Genomic DNA, 19,878 nt, shown 5'->3' with positions numbered 1-19,878 from the left:
CTTTTCTGGTTTTATTTTCATGTATTGTGTTGACTTTAAAAGTGCCCAAGTAAAGGTCAAACTTTGAACGAAAAAAACTTTTCAATGTGAGCATTTTTGTACTTTGCTTAAGGCATTTCGACAAGCTTAACAGAACAATAAGTTGTCTTGCTGATTTTTTTACAAATATTCGCAACATGAACATCAAAATTAACAATGATTCTATTTCTACACGTAAACGTTTAACACTATCTTCTCAAGGTATTTCTGTGTTTAAAATTTCAAACAAAATAATATTACCTTTTACTGTGGATTTTCATATAGACCGAAAATTATAAGGATTTGCCCGCTGAAGATTATCTTCAAACCTTTTTATTTAAAATAGAACTTTCATATTATAAAATGTCATTTAAGATTGTTGATGTCGGTATCACAATGAGACAAAGTGTCATCGGAATAACCAAGTTTTAATTTTGATGGATGATGTAAAATAAATCATTGATGAGGATATCAAATATCATCGATGAGGATATCAAATATCAATGGGTCTAAAATGGTTCCTTGTGGAACACCTTTTTTAAAAGAAAAAAATCAATTAATTATACACCTTGCTTGCGGTTTGGTATATGATTATGTATGAATTAGCAGCTTGATCAGAGAGCCCATAGGCGTTACGTTTGTGAACAATTAGGTCGTGAGGGGCATTCGAAGGTCTTGGAGAGGTATTTAAGTATAGCAACAACAAACACGTGATTTTCCTGGTCTTCTTTCAATCCTCTATTAGTCGAAGAAGTGTTGTTTGACATTAATAGTTCGCACTGAAAGCAAACAAGAACGTGTAGGATATATTCTCAAGATGTTAACAAAACTGCCCTATAATTGATCGCTAAACATCTTTACAAGCGAGAATTGACGGGTCTATATTTTTCTTCTAGAAAGGGTCATCTTTTTCTAAGTAAAGGTGTAACTTGGGCAAGTTTATGGACATTGGGGATGGACTTGTTGACTATGTTGACCATGTTCTTTAGGAGTTCCGTCGGTGATTCTGCATCTGCTTTTATAACCCTTGTGGTAGAGTATCTGCTCTTTCGTAGAATAAATACTGTGTAACAGTTTATGTCCATACTTATTATCTGCAAATTCGAAGTTAAATATATTGACATTTGGGTTATTCTCTTTTGAATGCTTCTATGCTCGGAATGTATTGTCGACATCTGTCCAGCTGTTAATACCTATGTCTTTATGTGTTGACATAACAATCATTCAAAATATTGCAGACAGATTTGAATCAGATATACAAGTAGGAGTGTTGTATTCATTTTGAATTGCTTTGGCTACTTTGAACTCTTTTTTATAAAAAGGCTTTAAAGTTGTCCAAAATAGTTTTGAAATGTGTCCATCCTGCATCGTAAAGTAGACCTGCATAAACTCTCTCTCTTGAGTTTGGTACACTATTTCTTTGTTTTCCAAAAGCACCTCAGTTAAAATCATTTTTGCATTGAGAAAAGTTATTTCTTTATGTATATAATAAACTGTCTAAGATCCCCATTTATAAACTGGTGCGTGCTTCTTTACCTTTTCTGTTTAAAAGCAGCATGACCATTCACAATGTCCTTTAATACAAGTTATTTTGCCCAATAGATGTCACCAATGACATCAATGTCACCAAAGAATGTGCCACATAGAAGGGTACTGTATCAAAATAATCAGAGTTAAAATGTTTGTATGATCAAAATCAACATGTTTTAATTTAACAGGTTATCACTGCTTACTGCGATTGTAGCTATAAAGTTGTGACAATCGTATACACCAGAGTTAAACTTAATGGTATGACAAAGCAAATTTGAACAATTTGTTAGAATATCACCTAAACTTGATGGCTCATTTTTTCATATGGCAAGTTGAGCTCTTGACAACATTTCTGACATTGTATGTGTCATGCGTTTGCATTTGGCTGTCAAAATTTAAATCTCCAAAGGTTAAAATATGGTCATAGCGTAGCAACGTTTTGTCAAGGTATATTGAGATATATTCTAAAACATGGTATCTTTTGTACTTGGGGTTTTATACAGAGATATAAACACCCCATTTTCTATTTGCCATGGACAGCTCAAAACACATAGAATCTTTTTGTTTACAATCATAGTCCGCTCACCTTATGAATGAAAGAGCATCCCTTATGAACTATAATGCCCCAAATAATCAATACACTTAGTACTTGGAATCTTCGAGCTATGGATCATTTATATCCCACCCTACTCACCCCTAAATTATTTCAAAGAAGATATTTCATAAGGGGATTTGTGTCACGGTGGATGCTTTCTATCTCTCTCTCTCTCTCTCCCTCTCTCTCTCTCTCTCTCTCTCTCTCTAAGCCGCTAGTGATATTAAGCTAATGACCCATGGCGATCCCTTGCAAAATCTGTACAATTTGTGTTTATTGATTGCATTGCTTTATGGCAATAAACATGCGTATCGCATTAAAGCAGATATATATTAAGCAGATTTATTTAACAAAGTTTATCACAGTTGTTTTCGTTTTGTTGAAAAATACGGAAACGGTTGAAATGATTCCATTGAAGCAATTTGCCTGCGATATGATGTCCTATGGAGAACTGGTGTACATACGAATTAACATTTAAAGCTGCACTAGTACAAATTGAACTTTTTGACAAATGTTTTTTATTTTTTGTCTTGGAACGAGCTAGATTATGCGAAAAGGCATGTGAACCAGTCATATAAGACTGATGACAAAATAGTGGTCACATATGAATCTATAAAGTTCAAAAATTGATGTTTTATGCATTTTTCTTCAACCGTTAGTAACGTTTTAAGCCATCAGTTAGTTTTCGAACGGAAATATGAAAACCTGCGATCTTATATTTTATCAGCAGTCTTTTATCATTGGTTTGCAGATATTTACGCAAACATTTGCTCATTCCAAAACAAAAAAATAAAAAGTTGTAAAAACGGTAAATCTGTGAGAGTACAGCTTTAATTATCACAACCGTGTAAAAATAACTATATCTACATCAGTCTGAGTCAGATACGGAAATGGTATAAATGTTTACAATTGGCTATACATGTATCTTAAATTGTACCAAAGGGGTAAAGATCGGCTTCAGTTAATGTCACAGTTTCGTCCGACATTTACCCGCAGCCGAGCCCTAAAGGAATGTAACTGCTCGGCCATCTCAGCCGGCAGGGTCGTGTAATAGCCGATCGTATTGCGATTGACCCAAAATACCGGTTAGTTCATGCGGCGGCGCTAAAGGTCAATTAAAACGGACAGTGACAAATTGACAATATCTTAATATCTGCAAATCAGATTAAAAATAAATGTTAGCGTAGAAAGACAATGCACAGAAAACATTTAAAATTTCAATATAGCCTGATTATTTGTTCCATTGTCTGTTTAACGGAACCATAAAATTAGCTTTCTTTATTCCATAGATATTTGATATTAGTCTAAACAATATGGAGAATCGAAGTTAAAAAAAAATCTGATCTGAAATAATTGACCGAATTCCCCTGTGCCAAAGGATTTGTATTGTACGTTAAAGCTACTGATTAATTTAAGTAGTAATATTGGGTCTAAAAATGGTTTGGTTAGGGTTAAATCCTTTTTAAAAAATAGTTAGGCTAGTTAGGCTTTTATTTATTTTATTTTTTTCTTATTAGGCTTTATATAAAAATATTATTTTCATCATTGGAGAATGGCTTTAAAGCAATATTCTGTTTAAAGCGTTCAAACTACATATTAGAACACACTTTTCTTTTTAGTTTTTAATATTTATTTTTTTCTTCATTTTTTTAACAACTGACTATAAAACGGTAGGGTTGGCGCCTTTTTCGTTGGTAAGGTCGGGTAACTCGAACCAAATGTATTATTTAGGCTAAGGTATAAGTGCAATAAATGTTATATTGATAACCCAATTGACAAAATAATATTAAACGAGCTTGAAACACACTTATTTATTCTGTTATAGTTATCTCTAAACGGAACATTTTTAATATGTACCGTGGATAATTATATCACCAATTAAACACGATGTCTAAAACTAAAAGTAACTTTATTCCGATGAAGTAGCGTTTTTCTACAATACAATAATTACTAGTTTGTTATTACATCATTTTTTTACAAAAATCATTACATATGTTAATTGAAAAATATTTTATTAAAAGTATTCAAATGAGTATCTTTCAAGTCATGTCACGTATAATTGTTTTTTCCGCACATCTTTCTGTTTCTGTTTGATGTCACAAGCGGATCCAGCGGTTGGGGGTGGGGGGGGGGGGGGGCGCACCCGGCGCAACAATATCTCATCCTTTGTACGGTCCAATACCCATTGAACAGTGATGACTATCAAATTTCGTTGCAAAGGGTCCTGTATAAAGTTAACTTAACATCCAAATTGTCTCGGGAATATCAAATAACCGGAGTGCATCTAGACCAGTAAGATCATTAGACCAGGGAGAAATTTATTATTCAAGCGGGTATTTACTATTTAGATTTGTGTCAACTTGGTGGTTTTAGCTTGACTGGCTTAAGGTTCTGTATAAGAAAATGTTATTGTAAACAGATTTTCAATAGGGCAGATTAACTATATTGGAAACATTCGGATTATACGTGAGAGGGAATTCTCTTTTACTTCTATGTACTTGTGTTAACATTTTCGAACGTTTAAACATAACAGTGGGTATGGTGAGCTTATTTAAGCATGATAAGTGAGGATATCTAAGTTACATCTTAAGAACAATGAAAAGTGAATTACTACCGTAAAGTGTGACATACTTGATCCGAAGGATATACATGTCAAAATTAAAATATATATTTTTTTAATTATGTTAATTTATTGGCAAAAACAGAAGATATAACTGCCGATGGCAATTAAGATGTTTTTATAAGTGAATAATGCTTCAATGGCTATGATGTATTGTTTAACAGCGGTATATTGCTTCAGGCGACTTTTTACAAACGTTATAAGTTGACACTGTGCGACAGACTGCATTTATACACACGTGATGACTTGTGGTGAAAGTGTGTATATATATTTACCTTTGAGAAGTATATCTTACTTTTAAAGCTAAGGTTTAATTTTGTTTGGATAAATAAGTGAATCCGTTATACATGTAAATTATTATTTCCGTGACTGGAGTTTAAACAATTGGAGTTTGGATTCGTGATTGGTATTTCTTGAGGAATGGAGAACTTTAAACGCGCTCGCAAAAATGTGATTAGGGACTATGTTGGGTTGGGGTTCAACCCAGACAAATATGTGTTCCAAACTTTGTTGACATTAGCCATGTCCTTTATGGTAGCTTATTCCATAGCGACATCGGTTCCAGCTTGGTACGTCCTCGAGGAGCAGACGACAAATTTCAGCACGTGCGCACGAGCCGACAGTTACGTAGCCACTCACGTTCGAAAGGCATGGAAAGGGGGAGTTACAACGGTATACATCAAAGCGAGTTTGTGGTACTTAAATATTTATGTGGACAGTCCAGAAAATAATGCTCATGTATTCATGCCGTTTGTGTTTGCTCACAGAGAACCCGTGCAGCAGTACATTCAAGACGGTAAGTTTTAAACATACTTACGTATATTTTATATTTTTCTCACAAAGTCAGTGATATAAAGACTAATTACCACAAAATCAACTATGCAAATACAATACGGAGATGTGAGCATTTATGCAAATATGACAGATGGTATATAATCATTATATGAGTTTTACACTCGTCATATAACCGCTATGCCTGAAACGAAAATGTAAATGATTATCATCATAATATAGAAGGTATGCAACTGGTCGTTTTGGATATCAGAATATTGTATCATTTATCGGCAAAAACAGGTGTATGCTTGTAAATGAAGGATCACAATCCATAATGAAGATCTTTGTTGTTATTCTTAAGATGTTCTTGTCCTGGGGTGTTATTAAATATTCAACTTAATTCATTTAAGTTAATCTTATGGTCATACATCATTGACTTCATTCACTCTATTTGGCAGTTATTAAAAACAAATAATCCGATTAGCTTCATCGTCCTTAAATTCAATTAAGTCCAATACCAAATAACAGCCTAAACATAACAAAAAACATAGTACACTTTGCCTTAAAGATGCTCTCTAACTTCCAAATAAAATTTACCACAATTGTTACAAATGTTTTGATATACAAAAAGGATGAATAATCGTCGAAGGCAATGGTTCTTATGAAGGATATCGAGTTTAATTTGAAAGAAAGATGCAGAAAACATGATATATCTACCTTATGAGACGATAGTAAATCGCGGTAAATCTTTTAGCACTCACGAATCATTTAATATTTTGCGTTTTCATCTATTAAATACACGATTTTAATCCTGGCCGAAAAAGCTTTTTCAATAGATGGTATAACTACTAAGATATATATTTTTTCGAAAAAGGACATCGTACGATTCGTGTGTTGATAAGTTGGCCCCACTAAATTAGTCGTTACAGCAAGTAGTAGCCACTGGCATCGGAGTTTCAAACTCAATAAAAAATTAAAAATCCAAAAAAATCTTCTAATTCCAAACCAATTTCAGTTTTTGTTTTATGGGTTTCGCCGCAGTTTGGAAACATGTTTCGAAAGCTTTGCTTGATGTTACAAACGAATGGTTTTGTGTACAGTTTGAACATCATGGCGGATCCTTTGCATGTAACCATTATTTCTAAATATCTCCACAATGATACCGCAGATAGTCGTTTGCCTGTTTTAACTAATTAGTGTTTGAACACACTTGTTGGGTCACTGTCTGCCATGTTTGTGTTTTTTCAAAATGAACTAGTTTTCGGATGAAACGAACCGACGAAACTGCCTCCGGAGGGGGTTTCGATAGTTATATAGTGTTTTTGTAAAACAAACGATTAAACCGGTTTTAATTATATTTGAAACTGTTACAACAAATACACAGTTCGTGAAACCGATATAAAACCAAAACTAGTTTACTACCAACACAAAAAAACACCTTAGCTTTTCATTAGTCTCTTTTCTTTCAACAATCCTTATGATTTGCCACACTGTATTTCGTCATAAAAAGTGCATTTTTCAAAACATGATCAAGTCTCTTTAAAAACGTAAAGCATCGTGGGCATCATAATACCATACAGGTTGTGATCCAAACTTGTCAGTTTACACACGCCTCAATGTGCGTATAATATCTATATACTGACAGGGCAATTATTTGGCGATCGGTGTGTGTATTTGTGAGGGGGGGGGGGGGCGGGGGGGCAACTTTGGACTTGCGCCCTACCCAAGAATCCAACAGATGGTAGGTTGAATGAATAGTATCTGATAGCTTGTGAGTGTGGCGGAAGGAGGGGTGGGGTTGCTCAAAGACTTAGGCTAATATAGTATTCCGGTGTATAGTATATATATATGTGCATTTTTTTCTACCAAATGGAGATTTTCTAATGTAAAAATACATCTATATTAACTTACTGTGGAGGTAATAAAAATCGTAAACTGGGCCCATAGTTGATGGTGGTAGGTCCGTCGAATACAATAAAAGCTGTCCTTAGATATAAAACATAAGGATTATATGAGCAACAATTGCGTCTTCCATTACAGGACAAGTGGAGATAGGTGTAACAGCTGTAGCAAATGCTGTATTTTATTACAATCCGAAAAAAATAAAGAGTTTCTTTACAGCGTTCACAAAAAGAACATCAAATTATCATCAACTATTTCATTTTATATAACAACGATGTTGTTGCTATAGTATTCTGTGAATTATTCTTGTCTGTAACCATTGTCTCATGTGCAATAGAATACATAGCTATATGCAACTTTCCATTTTATATTGATATAGATGGAACAGCTTGCATTGGCATTAAGACAGAAATAAATCTTATTTGCAGAACATGTCAACATTGCTGTACTTGTGCATATTATCTTTGGCAACATGTGTACCAAGTTTTTATTATAAGCTTTCCGATGATTTATAGGGACTTGTTAGTGAAATAAAAGTCATATTTAACTGTTTCAAATAGTGAAAATATCAGTTTTCACTGATTTGAAATTTTAGCCCGTTCTCACGTGCAAATCAAACTTCTGCGCGTGCAGGGCTTGGGCACAGTTTCAACGACGTCATTTCCAAAATGACGTTTTGTTGAGGTGATTTTCTGAAATACTGCAATTATATGTCATTTAATATCTTGTTTATGTAATAAATTAAAAAAAAAAATATGTTTATTTTAATGCAAAATCGCACAGTATTTCACCTCGTGAATACTAAAAGTGAATATTTCACTCGTGGCTGCGCCTTTTATGAAATATAACTTTTAGTGCTCACTCGGTGAAATATATATTTCAATCTTACAATTAAACAAACAATTATCCTCTACTTATTCGAATATCTTAAAGTTAAAGTCTTTGCACAAGAACGATATTCACAATACCTCGACATTTAAAAAAAATACAAGCTAATTAAACGAGAGAATGTCTTCAAGGTTTTGTTTATGTAAATCACCGAATACTCAGGTGCAGAAAGTACATTTTGAGAGTTTGAAACGTTCATCCTTGCCAATTAAATTATACAACTTGCATATATGTTTAACTGTTGGTAAATATTAAAGAAATGGTGAGTGATGGTTATAATATAACTGTTGTGCAAAATCTTAATGATTAAGAAGGGCGGACCGAGCGAAATTACTTAGATTAATAGATGTTTCCTAACCACGACGTTATGTTGCTGAAGCTATATAACTGCGGGTTCGAGCGATTAAGCGTTGTTTAGGCCATAGTTCAGCCAATGGGCGCGGGCAGACCTTTATGCACCAGTCAGTTGTATAACCACGCCACACAGGTCCGGGGGTATACCGGGGATAGTCGTGGAAATCGGCCGTGTTTTAACCTTCCAGGTGACCAGTGCCGGGTGAATGCGGTGGCTTTCTCTTCGTGCCAAAACTAGCAGGGAATGGGCCTTACCTAGGGTCCCTAGGGTGCGGGGACATTTGGCGGGGATTTTACCAGCAGTTCGTCACCGCAGGGCGAGGATTTTACCCGGGCTTGGCTGAACCGAAACTCCCTCCGCTATTCCCCGGGTCCGGGGGGGGGGGGGTGGATTACAATTGACTGGTGAATTATAAACTCTACTCTCAGTGAAATAAAAGTCATATTTCACTGGTCACGCGTGGTACTGATTGTAGGCATTGATTGTAAATACAGGTTATAATCTAAAATGTGATACCAAACATCAATAACTAAAAGGGATGCAAAATATGTGATGTTCGTTCATTTTCATGCATAATAAGCATTTCTTTGTATAAATAACAATATTTTTAATATCCTATTTCGAATACGGTTGAATAGTTGATTGACTGTTTTTTCCTCTTCAAAATGTATGACGAGGTTTAATTTTAAACTGAACGACACATATATCAAGTAAATCAAGATGTTATGGTCGGAAATCAATTCCGGATATAATTGAAAGCCAAACAATGAAAGGGTCCTTCTAATACAAGGGTTATATCCTGTCTTATTTCTAAGATAAAGATCGTGTAAAGTCCTCCTTGGTATTTTCATGTAGATTTGTGTGAACGTGAAACAGTCGGTTTTCCCCACCGCTGGAGTCGAAAAACAGTCGGCTAGTATGCTAAGAATTGGCCTTTCCGGAGATGGCCGAGAAGTTACCATAGCGTCCGATATTGTATTTGTCAAAAAATACGATATTAAAGAACATCCGCTATGGGGGGCGTGGTTACAACTGACTAGTGCATAAGTTAGACCAGAAAATATCATACAAATCATTAGTCGACAGAAAGTCAAACCAGCAGGGACGGTTTCATAATTCTGCTATTCACCTAGATGTCATTTCCGGTGTTATGACGTCATTTCCGAATGATAACCATAGCAACCTGTGTCTATTTTCAGGGCTACTGGTTGAGAGCATCCTGCCAAAGAGCCTGTCCACAGTACTGACGTTTGTCTTCCTCGTGCTCGGTATCATTTGCACGTGCTGCGCGTCAAGTCGTCCCTCCAGGCTCGTGTACTATGGCCTCTCCACCATCATGATTGTGGCATGTAAGTGTTATTTTAAATCTCAACTACTAGAGGCGGCTCCAAAGGTTGACACTAGAGGGGACGTAACCTCTTTACATTCGTCCCTACCTTAGAACCGAAATTTAAATGATTTAAAATGTTAGCAGGTAGATTTGGGGATACACCCTAGAGAACATTTTAACAATATTTAGTCCGAAATGGTGTATTTTGAGCGTATATTTACCTTTTCCTCAGATATTTGACAAAAAAGAAATCTAGGACAATATTAGGGGCGGCGCCGGGTGCACCCCGCCCCCTTGAACCCCTGGGATGAATGTGCGCAAAAATTGTGCTCTTACTTGTCAACCTACTACTAAATTTAAGTCACAAAATAAAAAGGAGAGCCCCTGAGCGAACACCAACGCCCGTCTGTTTTTGTTGTTATTTTTTCAGTGACAAATGCATACTTCACCATTTATAAAAGTCAGACTTATGCGCCTAGTTTTACACATGTGTATTGTCCCTGGGAACCACAATGATGCGAAGGCGTTGAAATTACCTCGAATTATTATCGGGTTTAACAAAGTCTAATTTTATCAAACAATTCTCGACATTATCTTAATTGTTACCGGCCTCTATAACTATCATGTACAGTCGAACCCCGATGGCTCGAACTCCTAGGGACCGGCGAAAATACCTCGAGCCTCGGAAAATTCGAACCAAGCGGAAATGCTTACATTCAGTATTATGAAATCGGTCCTTTACATCAAGTTCGAGCCAATGATGAATTCGAGCCAAGCGAATTCGAGGCAACGGGGTTCGACTGTAGATATATTTCCAGTTTCAGTGGCCATCCACATTTAATCCAGCGTGTATCCCCGTGTCGTAAAATTTCTCCGTTAGTACATTGTCTGTCACTTAGATATCGTTTAATAAAATATAACCATGCAATAATTACCCTCGTTCCGGATTTGAGTTTAATATGATCATAGTGAATAATTTATATAGTACGATACGGAACTCTGTATGAAGTTTAAATCATCTCGATAGAGCTTTCATGCATACAAACAAGTAGTTGGACGTCACTTAAAGCTGCACTCTCACAGATTGAACATTTTGACAACTTTTTTTTATTTTTTGTCTTGGAACGAGCCATTTTTTACGAAAATCCATGGAAACCAGTTATATGAGACTGCTGAAAAAAAAATAGACCGCAGATTTTTATATTTAAATTCAAAAGTTGATGTTTTATGCAATTTTCTTACACGGTTTAAGCCATAAAACATTAATTTTCAAACGGAAATATGAAAATCTGCGATCTGATCTTTTGTCAGCAGTATTTTATCATCGGTTTTCAGATATTTACGCAAAAATTTGCTCTTTCCAAGACAAAAAATAAAAAAAGTTGTAAAAATGGTAAATTTGTGAGAGTGCAGCTTTAATGTTAATCTGAACGAACAGTGACAAGGCTAAGTATATTAGTTTTTCATATTTTAAAGGTATTCGCCCACGCTTTGGACCCAAAATAAGTTTTCTCTTTAATGCATATGAAACCCCCGAGATAATTTATCACTATTTTACCCCATGATATCGAAATTGCAGAAAAAATACAGTTACAGTATAAGAAAAGTATTTGGGGTTTAGTGGGGTACTAACACACGTAAATAAAGTCAAGAAAAACACACTAGAAAACCGATGCCTAAACCACAAGGTCACCTGGACTTTAACAAAAGTAGTAGAAACTTTTACATCTAAACAGTACATTGATAACATCACGTGATAATATCAATCAAGCAATCCTGCAACAACGAAGTCGTTATGAAGTGACTAATTGCGTTTTAACAATAACCCTTTTTACTTGTATAACAGAACAATTATTCCACCGTCTCCAGGCGCGTAGCTGCCTATACGCGAGTACGCCGCTGAATCCACATGATTCTGACAAAAATATAAACAATCAGCCAAAGTTGCCGTATGCGTACTTGACTACTTGATCCTAAATTTGTCCATTTTCCAGTACTAAATAAAGCACCTCATAATGCCCAGAATGCACCAGATTGCACCATGGTTTTCAAAATTTTCCGAGGGGGTATGCCACCGAACCCCCTAGCACAATTATGAATCCACATGAATAGATGGCTAGCGACGCTCCTGGTCTCACGTTGGTGTACGTTATTTATACGAGAATGGGTGAAAAAAATGTGGAAATCCACAACTTCTTAGGAAAGAGCCAGTCACATACACCACAAGGTCACTCTTAATATCATTTCTACTCTGTGTGTTTATACCACTTGATAAATTACGTCATATTTGCTACTACGTCGGATGGCAACATTTTGCTTAAAATGAAGACTTTAATCAAAGATAACTTTTCTTTTACTACACCATTTTAATGAATCTAAGGGCAGTCTATGCATCTAAAAGAGTCCCGCGTTCGTTTTATGACCAGAGTTTGATGAGGTGATTTGTTTTATTAAACCCTTCGACAAACCTGTTTTCAAAATACTGTTTTGACAGTGCTTCGTCAGACGGCCGTATTGTGAAAAGATTTGTCGAAGTGTTTTAGGAAACTAAACTTTCAATCAAACTCTGGTAAAAGACCGAAGGCGGGGCTCCGTAAACGGCGCTATGGTTAATTAAAAATGGTGAAGAAATAGTGAAGATATCTTTATTTATCAATATATCACGTAGTACACACACACTGCTACCGGTTCAAAGTATTACTGAACAATTCATCCACCGTCTCGCCTAGGTGTACGTCATTTACACGGGAATGGGTGGAAAAAAATGTGAAAATCAGGTTCCATAAACTAGTATCAGTTTCCTTGTTATGACAGGTATTGTAAGCGTTCACCGGCAATATGTTTTATGACAAATAGCTGTTGCAAATCAACGTAACATATTTGTTTGTACGCATGCTTAAGTCTAACGATATGCTCACACAAGCTGTTGCCGATGTTGACCTCTGACGCCGTCTTATAAAATCGGACAACCAATGCATCGTTATCATTTTTTTTTAATCGAACTGTTTTCATATGCAAATCACATAAATAATAAGTCGCATAAATCACTAAATGAACAGTGGATAATACCATCTCCGCCTCTGCGAAACTTATTACGAGGGCTGTCCGAAAAGTCCGTGCACAAGGATAAATATGATAATAATATTGGAGTGTTCGTCTTAAAAATTCTCCTATAAATAATTTAAAATCTACACTTTAAACAAAACCAAAATAAAATTACGAATTAAAATTAGTTGCTATATTTCTGTTGCCATAACAACCCTACCATTCATCCTACGGCGCACTTTGTTTTTTTGCAGTAACCAATCTTAAAAGAAATGTTATATTTTCACTACTTTAGCGGCAAATTCTATCATTTTAACGTGACGTCAAAAATACATAATACATCGCCGTAGACACGTGCGCCAACTTCTCTGCAATGTTATATTCAATGTTATTTTTACAACTAATCTTTCCTTGTTTTGACCGAATGTTGAATGCGGGGCGGTTCCAGGGTTTGACGTTAGAGGGGGCATAACTCAGGGGGCGTATGACTTGCATCCTTCCATCAAAACCGAAAATTTATTTGGTTTAATTGTTGGCATAGAGGTTTGTGGGTACTCCCCTATACAATTTTAACAATTTCTAGTCAGTAACGGTGCATGTCGCGCGTATCTTATGATTATTTTCTCGAAATATTGAGTATTCTCGGTAAATTGAGCCCGGGGGTTGGGGGATGCGCACGTTCCGGGTGCGACCTTTCCACTGAATCCGCATTCGGAACGTACATGTGGATGCTTGTATATTTGACCTGTTCATTCTTCTATTTCAGCTATAACGTGCTGGGTAACGGTAGCGGTGACGGCCAGCGAGCAATATCTCCTATCCACCGCCGCCGACTTGTGTGTTCATCGGGGCATCGTCAAGACGTCATTTTTGCTTCAGGTAAAGGTCATGATAGACCTTGTTTATCAGTTATTCGTTATTCTTTGGAACTTATACAGTGTGTGTATACCACGTGATAAATTGCGTCATAAATGCTACGTCGGAGGGCAACATTTTGCATCGAATGAAGACTTTAAACAGAGATAACTCTTCACCATTTTTAATGAAACGCAGCGCAGTCTACGCCACTTACGGAGTTCCGCCTTCGGTCTTTCACAAGAGTTTGATTCAGATTTTATTTTTCTAAAACACTTCGACAAACTTTTTCACGAAATGGCCGTCTGATGGAGCACTGTCAAAACATTATTTTAAAAACAGGTTTCCGAAAGGTTTGATGAAACTAATCACCTCATCAAACTTCGGTAGTTAAACGAAGGCATGGCTCTTTAAGCGACACTAGACGGCCGTTTGTTTCAATTAAAATTGTGTAGCAAAAGAAATCATCTTTGTTTTAAGTCTTCATTTTAAGAAAAGTGTTGCCTTCCGACGTAGCATATACGACGTGATTATCACGTGGTATACACACACTGTTCTTGTAACATTTATTTGATCTCAAGAAAGAAAACACAAAACAAACAACAGAAATCGTGATACGTTGTTCCAGAGTGAAGGGTTTTTTTATTGGGAAAAACGCTTTCTCGTCATGGTGTATTATAATATATAACATATAGTTGACATTTGTGACAAACTGGGTTTCATTAAACAAATACTTGATTTATTCAGTTTTTAATTGAAACAACAATGCATCATTATAAGCATACCTCAGATTGACTTAGATTGTGATAGTAAACGCTTCGAAAATGCAAATTATTGCTTCACTTGAGAGCGTTTTTTTACACTTTTAATAATTCAAATGTATTTTCCGTTAAGCTAATAGCTAGAAAAATATCTTGTTAAATCTTAATGATAAAGAAGGGCAGAGGATGCGCATTAGTCATTAAGAATTTAAAAGGCTTAGATCAAATGGGTGATGTACCCCTTTGGCTTAGCGATCATATATAGTTCTCATTGGGCGGGGTACCAAACTATGATGCTTAGATTATAAACAGTTTTCACTAGGCGGGGAACCATATTATGACGCTTAGATCATTAAATTTTTCACCAGGCCGGGAACCAAATTATGAGGCTTCGATTATAAACAGTTTTCACCAGGCGGGGAACCAAATTATAAACAGTTTTCACCAGGTGGGGAACCAAATTATGACGTCATGTCTGTTACGATGTAAGAATGCATTTTCAAAAATTAAGCGCAGTACTTATTGAAGACCGTTAGGCTACTTTCAGGCGCGTAGCTTAGGCCAATTTGGGATTGCGCAGTTCGATGACGGACAGCATATATACCACAGGCATCTGATATATACCCCTTCACCCCCTACCCCTCGGTTTTTATTTCAAATTTAGGGATTTTGGTAAGACAAAAACTGTCAAAATTTCACTACGCAACTGCGTATCTGCGTACAGTCAGCTACGCGTCTGTCTGGTTTAAAATGATGGTTGAATTCTAAAAAGGTTAAGGAAACGCAGTAAAAATTATAGTAAGTGTTTTGCACAATGTTATTATAGAAACAAAACCTATCTTTAAACCAAATAGCTGTAAGCACTACTGCTGCAAAGCTTTATCAACACATATCTGTATCATATTTTACGGAGACATTTTATTATAAATTTCAGATGGTTTCAGGCTCAGCTGGAATCTTAGCGTTTGCATTCGGCTGTGTTTTAATCCATGTGGCTGTGCTCATCAGCGAAAAAGCGCGCGTCGAGAGACAAAATGGCGAACAAGATGGCTGCCAAACACCAATAACAGACAAAATTCAGTATATGTACGAAATGAAGGGATCAACGTATGGTGCTCAAGAGAAAAACATGCAATTTGCGATTTAAAATCAGTGGACAATGTCTCAAAATATCTTATTTTTGATAAGAGACCATTATTTCGATATTAAACCAGTCCTGATTACAGAGTGGTAAAACGTTAAGCCATATACATGCAAATATAAAGTACCCAAAGGTACAAAGGTACGACGTAGCTTCATGACATAGTCGATTGGAACACAGAGGCAGGGTACGTTGTTTTTACACACCACGCCCCCCCCCCAATTTTCATTTATAAGTACATGTATAAATAGTATGGTGTAACTGTAACTTGTGATAATTTACAAAAACTTCTTTATTTTTTTTATTGTATTATCTATACAAATATAATATAATATATATTCTCGTATATATAAATTTGCAAGTTATCACAAGTTACAGTCTCCCCATCATATTAATACTAATAAATGATAAAAAGGGGGGCGTGGTGTGTCAAAACAATGCAACCTGCCCCTGTGGATGGGAACACATCATTTTGACATTCATCATATACATGCTTACAATCAGAGGCTTAATAAATAGAGCACGCCAATTGCCGTCAGGACCGTTATGCAGGCTTAATTTTATGGTCTGTATATGTAGCAAATCAATAGACAATAATTTTAATAGTTGCTTTCAGCCAGTCGCTTATTATAGAGAGCGTCATAGCATGGCCACAGGGACACATGTTGCTTCAAACTTCATTGAAGATGTTAATGGTTTTCAAACAAATATACGTCAAATCGAAGGATCTCACATTTATGAATCTCAGCGTATCGCTATTTTGTTTGATGCGACATAAAAATGTTTATCTTTATTGTACATCATATCAATTGTTCTAGTAAACCAAAATGGTATTTAATATTCTGTAGTGAAAAGTATATTTATACATATAATTTATATATATTGTTTGCGGCAACCAGATTATACTGCTATCTAGACTTGAATATATCAAACACAATGTATGTTAACAGAACATTCCTAGTTAAGTCTTTGATAGTTAGTTGTGATGGTTGAACAAATTGTCCGCATTATTAGAGAAATTGATAATTCATGATTTATCTTAAATCATGTCTTTGTTATTTAAATGTGGTGGTAATTAAAGAAGTCCAACTTCAACACAAAAATGTGAATGTTGAGCAGACCATTCCAAATTGTGTCGATGTTGCTCAAATATGAAAGTTAAGCTAACCATTCCACATTGCGTCTTTCATAAGTAAATTGTTCACAAAAAAAGTTAAGCAAACCATTCCAAATTGTGTCTTTGATAAGTACATTGTTAACATGAAAGTTGAGCAGACCATTCCAAATTGTGTCTTTGATAAGTACATTGTTGACATGAAAGTTGAGCAGACCATTCCAAATTGTGTCTTTGATAAGTACATTGTTAACATGAAAGTTAAGCAGAACATACCAAATTGTGTCTTTGTTACTTAAATATGAAAATTAAGCAAACCATTCCAAATTGTGTCTTTCTTACTTAAATATGAAAATTAAGCAAACCATTCCAAATTGTGTCTTTCTTACTTAAATATGAAAGTTAAGCAAACCATTCCAAATTGTGTCTTTGATAAGTACATTGTTAACATGAAAGTTGAGCAAACCAATCCAAAATGTGTCTTTGATAAGTACATTGTTAACATGAAAGTTGAGCAGATCACTCCAAATTGTGTCTTTGATAAGTTCATTGTTAACATAAAACTTAAGCAGACCATTCCATATTGTGTCTTTGATTAGTTCATTGTTAACATGAAAGTTGAGCAGATCACCCCAAATTGTGTCTTTGAAAAGTCCATTGTTAACATGAAAGTTGAGCAGACCACTCCAAATTGTGTCTTTGATAAGTCCATTGTTAACATGAAAGTTGAGCAGATCACTCCAAATTGTGTCTTTGAAAAGTCCATTGTTAACATGAAAGTTGAGCAGACCACGCCAAATTGTGTCTTTGATAAGTCCATTGTTAACATGGAAGTTGAGCAGACCACTCCAAATTGTGTCTTTCATAAGTAAATTGTTAACATGAAAATTGAGTAGTACATTCCAAATTGTGTCTTTGTTACTGAAATATGAAAGTTAAGCAAACCATTCCAAATTGTGATAAGTAAACCTGAAAGTTGAGTATAGAATTGCTTAATATGATGTCTTTGAGTTAGTGAGAAGGTTGACAATGAAGAATATGATCAGTATCTTTGTCAAAGATTGTGTGGAATGATCTAAAAAAGCATTGAAAACTGTATGAAAACCATTATTTTTATTTAAATGGTCAAGTCTCATAATCCATTCAAGACTGACCTTTTGTGTTTGAACCAGGGATGTTTGCTGGCCCAAGCATGCTGTCCCACCACGCCAGCAGGGTCTATGATGTTTTCCCGTGTTTGTTTTTGTTAATTTGAACTCTTAAGTGCTTAAGGATTATCCCCACATATCTTATACTAAAGAAAGCACGTTTCCTGAATATGATGTCCAGGGCCTGGGCCACAGGGGCAGGATGCATGGCTTTGCCACACCCATATGATCCCCCGCTAAGATAAACTAAAAAGGCAAAAATGTTCCAAGGTTTATAACTGATAAATGGGCAACTCTAACTAGTACTGAACTACAAGCAAAAAAAAACTTTTAAGACGTCGGGTTTGGGGTATGTGGCTATATAGAGGTTTGGCATAACTAACCAACCTGTTGTTTGGGGCCTAAAGTACTATGCCTTCATAACGTATGTGGAGTTACGGCATCCATTATTGCCTTAAGTGCCTTTAAAAAAGGTGATAATCATATAAAATCGTATTGTTTGTATACTTGTGCTTCATTTCTCCCTCTGGTTGCAGAATCTCTTTCTTTTATCAGTATCGATATTGTTGCGATTTGATCATTATTTGCAACAGTTCGAACTATCAAGGAGGATTTATTGGAATGGCATTACTATCATTATACCAGTATTTACTTTTAATTTTATTGACTATAGTTTTGTTTCCATTATGGTGTTTGTTTTAAAAATGATTAAATAACCCCAAACATTATACTTTGGGTAAGTTCATGCTTGACTACGCAAAATACACAGATATGATAAATGACATGTATGCTGTGTTGTCTGCAACATTACAGTAACGACTTAAAGTCGTAAAGACCGCAATCCCGCAGTCCTGCCTTTAATGATCTATCATTAGCTTAGCTACCGCTCCAACAGTTCATATACGCCTGTGACAGTCATACTTAGAATCTAGTCACTTACAACCATATAATATTATATGCATTTTTGGTGAAGAGATTTTTGTAACTTATTAAGAGTATCTTGTTTATGCTAATAAAAATGTATAACATTACCAATTTTTGTACTCAGTATTTCATGTCCTCAAATGTTCATTTTTGCATTAATTAAAGTAACGTTTTTATACCCCCCACTCTCTTTGTGTTATGCTTATCTCCATATATATTGGATTAAGATTCAATGCGTTGTACACAGCGATATCAATTTTATGTTAGCTTTTGGCAATTGTCTTTTTCTTGCAATTGTATTACCTGGTGTCTAGTCCCACTTATTAAGCATGGAAGTTATTTAGAACGTTTTTGACCATGTCTTTGGCTTTGCTATTTAAACATGAAAGTTGTGCAGACCATTCCAGATTGTGTCTTTGATAAGTAAAATTGTAAGTTTACGGGCCATTCTAAATTACGTCTTTGATAAGTAAACATGTATCATGCAATTTGAGGGGACACTCCAAATTGTGACTTTGATAAGTAAACATGAAAGTTGAGCAGACCACGCCAAATTGTGTCTTTGATAAGTCCATTTTTAACATGGAAGTTGAGTCCATTTCAAATTGTTTCTTTGATAAGTAAACATGAACGTTGAGCAGACTTCTCCAAATTGTGTCTTTGATTAGTAAACATGAAGGTTGATCGGACAACTCCAAATTGCGTCTTTGATAAGTAAACATGTAAGTTTATGGACCATTCTAAATTACGTCTTTCATAAGTAAACATGTCACATGTAAGTTTAGGGGACAACTCCAAATTGTGTCTTTGATAAGTAAACATGAACGTTGAGCAGACCTCTCCAAATTGTGTCTTTGATTATTAAACATGAAGGTTGA

At 35.5% G+C, this 19,878-nt stretch overlaps 1 protein-coding gene across 1 annotated transcript; it reads left to right on the top strand.

The window, feature by feature from the left end:
* The first annotated feature begins 4,575 nt into the window (after positions 1-4,575).
* On the top strand, positions 4,576-19,107 carry LOC128219934 (uncharacterized). The gene is made up of 4 exons (XM_052928120.1): positions 4,576-5,559; positions 9,882-10,031; positions 13,824-13,936; positions 15,608-19,107. Exons 1-4 carry the CDS (start codon positions 5,184-5,186, stop codon positions 15,818-15,820), a joined length of 852 nt encoding a protein of 283 aa, XP_052784080.1. The 5' UTR covers positions 4,576-5,183; the 3' UTR covers positions 15,821-19,107.
* Positions 19,108-19,878: the final 771 nt, after the last annotated feature.

This window comes from Mya arenaria, chromosome 15 (assembly GCF_026914265.1).
Source record: "Mya arenaria isolate MELC-2E11 chromosome 15, ASM2691426v1".
Taxonomy (NCBI): domain Eukaryota; kingdom Metazoa; phylum Mollusca; class Bivalvia; order Myida; family Myidae; genus Mya; species Mya arenaria.
Note: the sequence above shows the minus strand (reverse complement) of the source record. Positions and strands in the feature narration are given on the sequence as shown.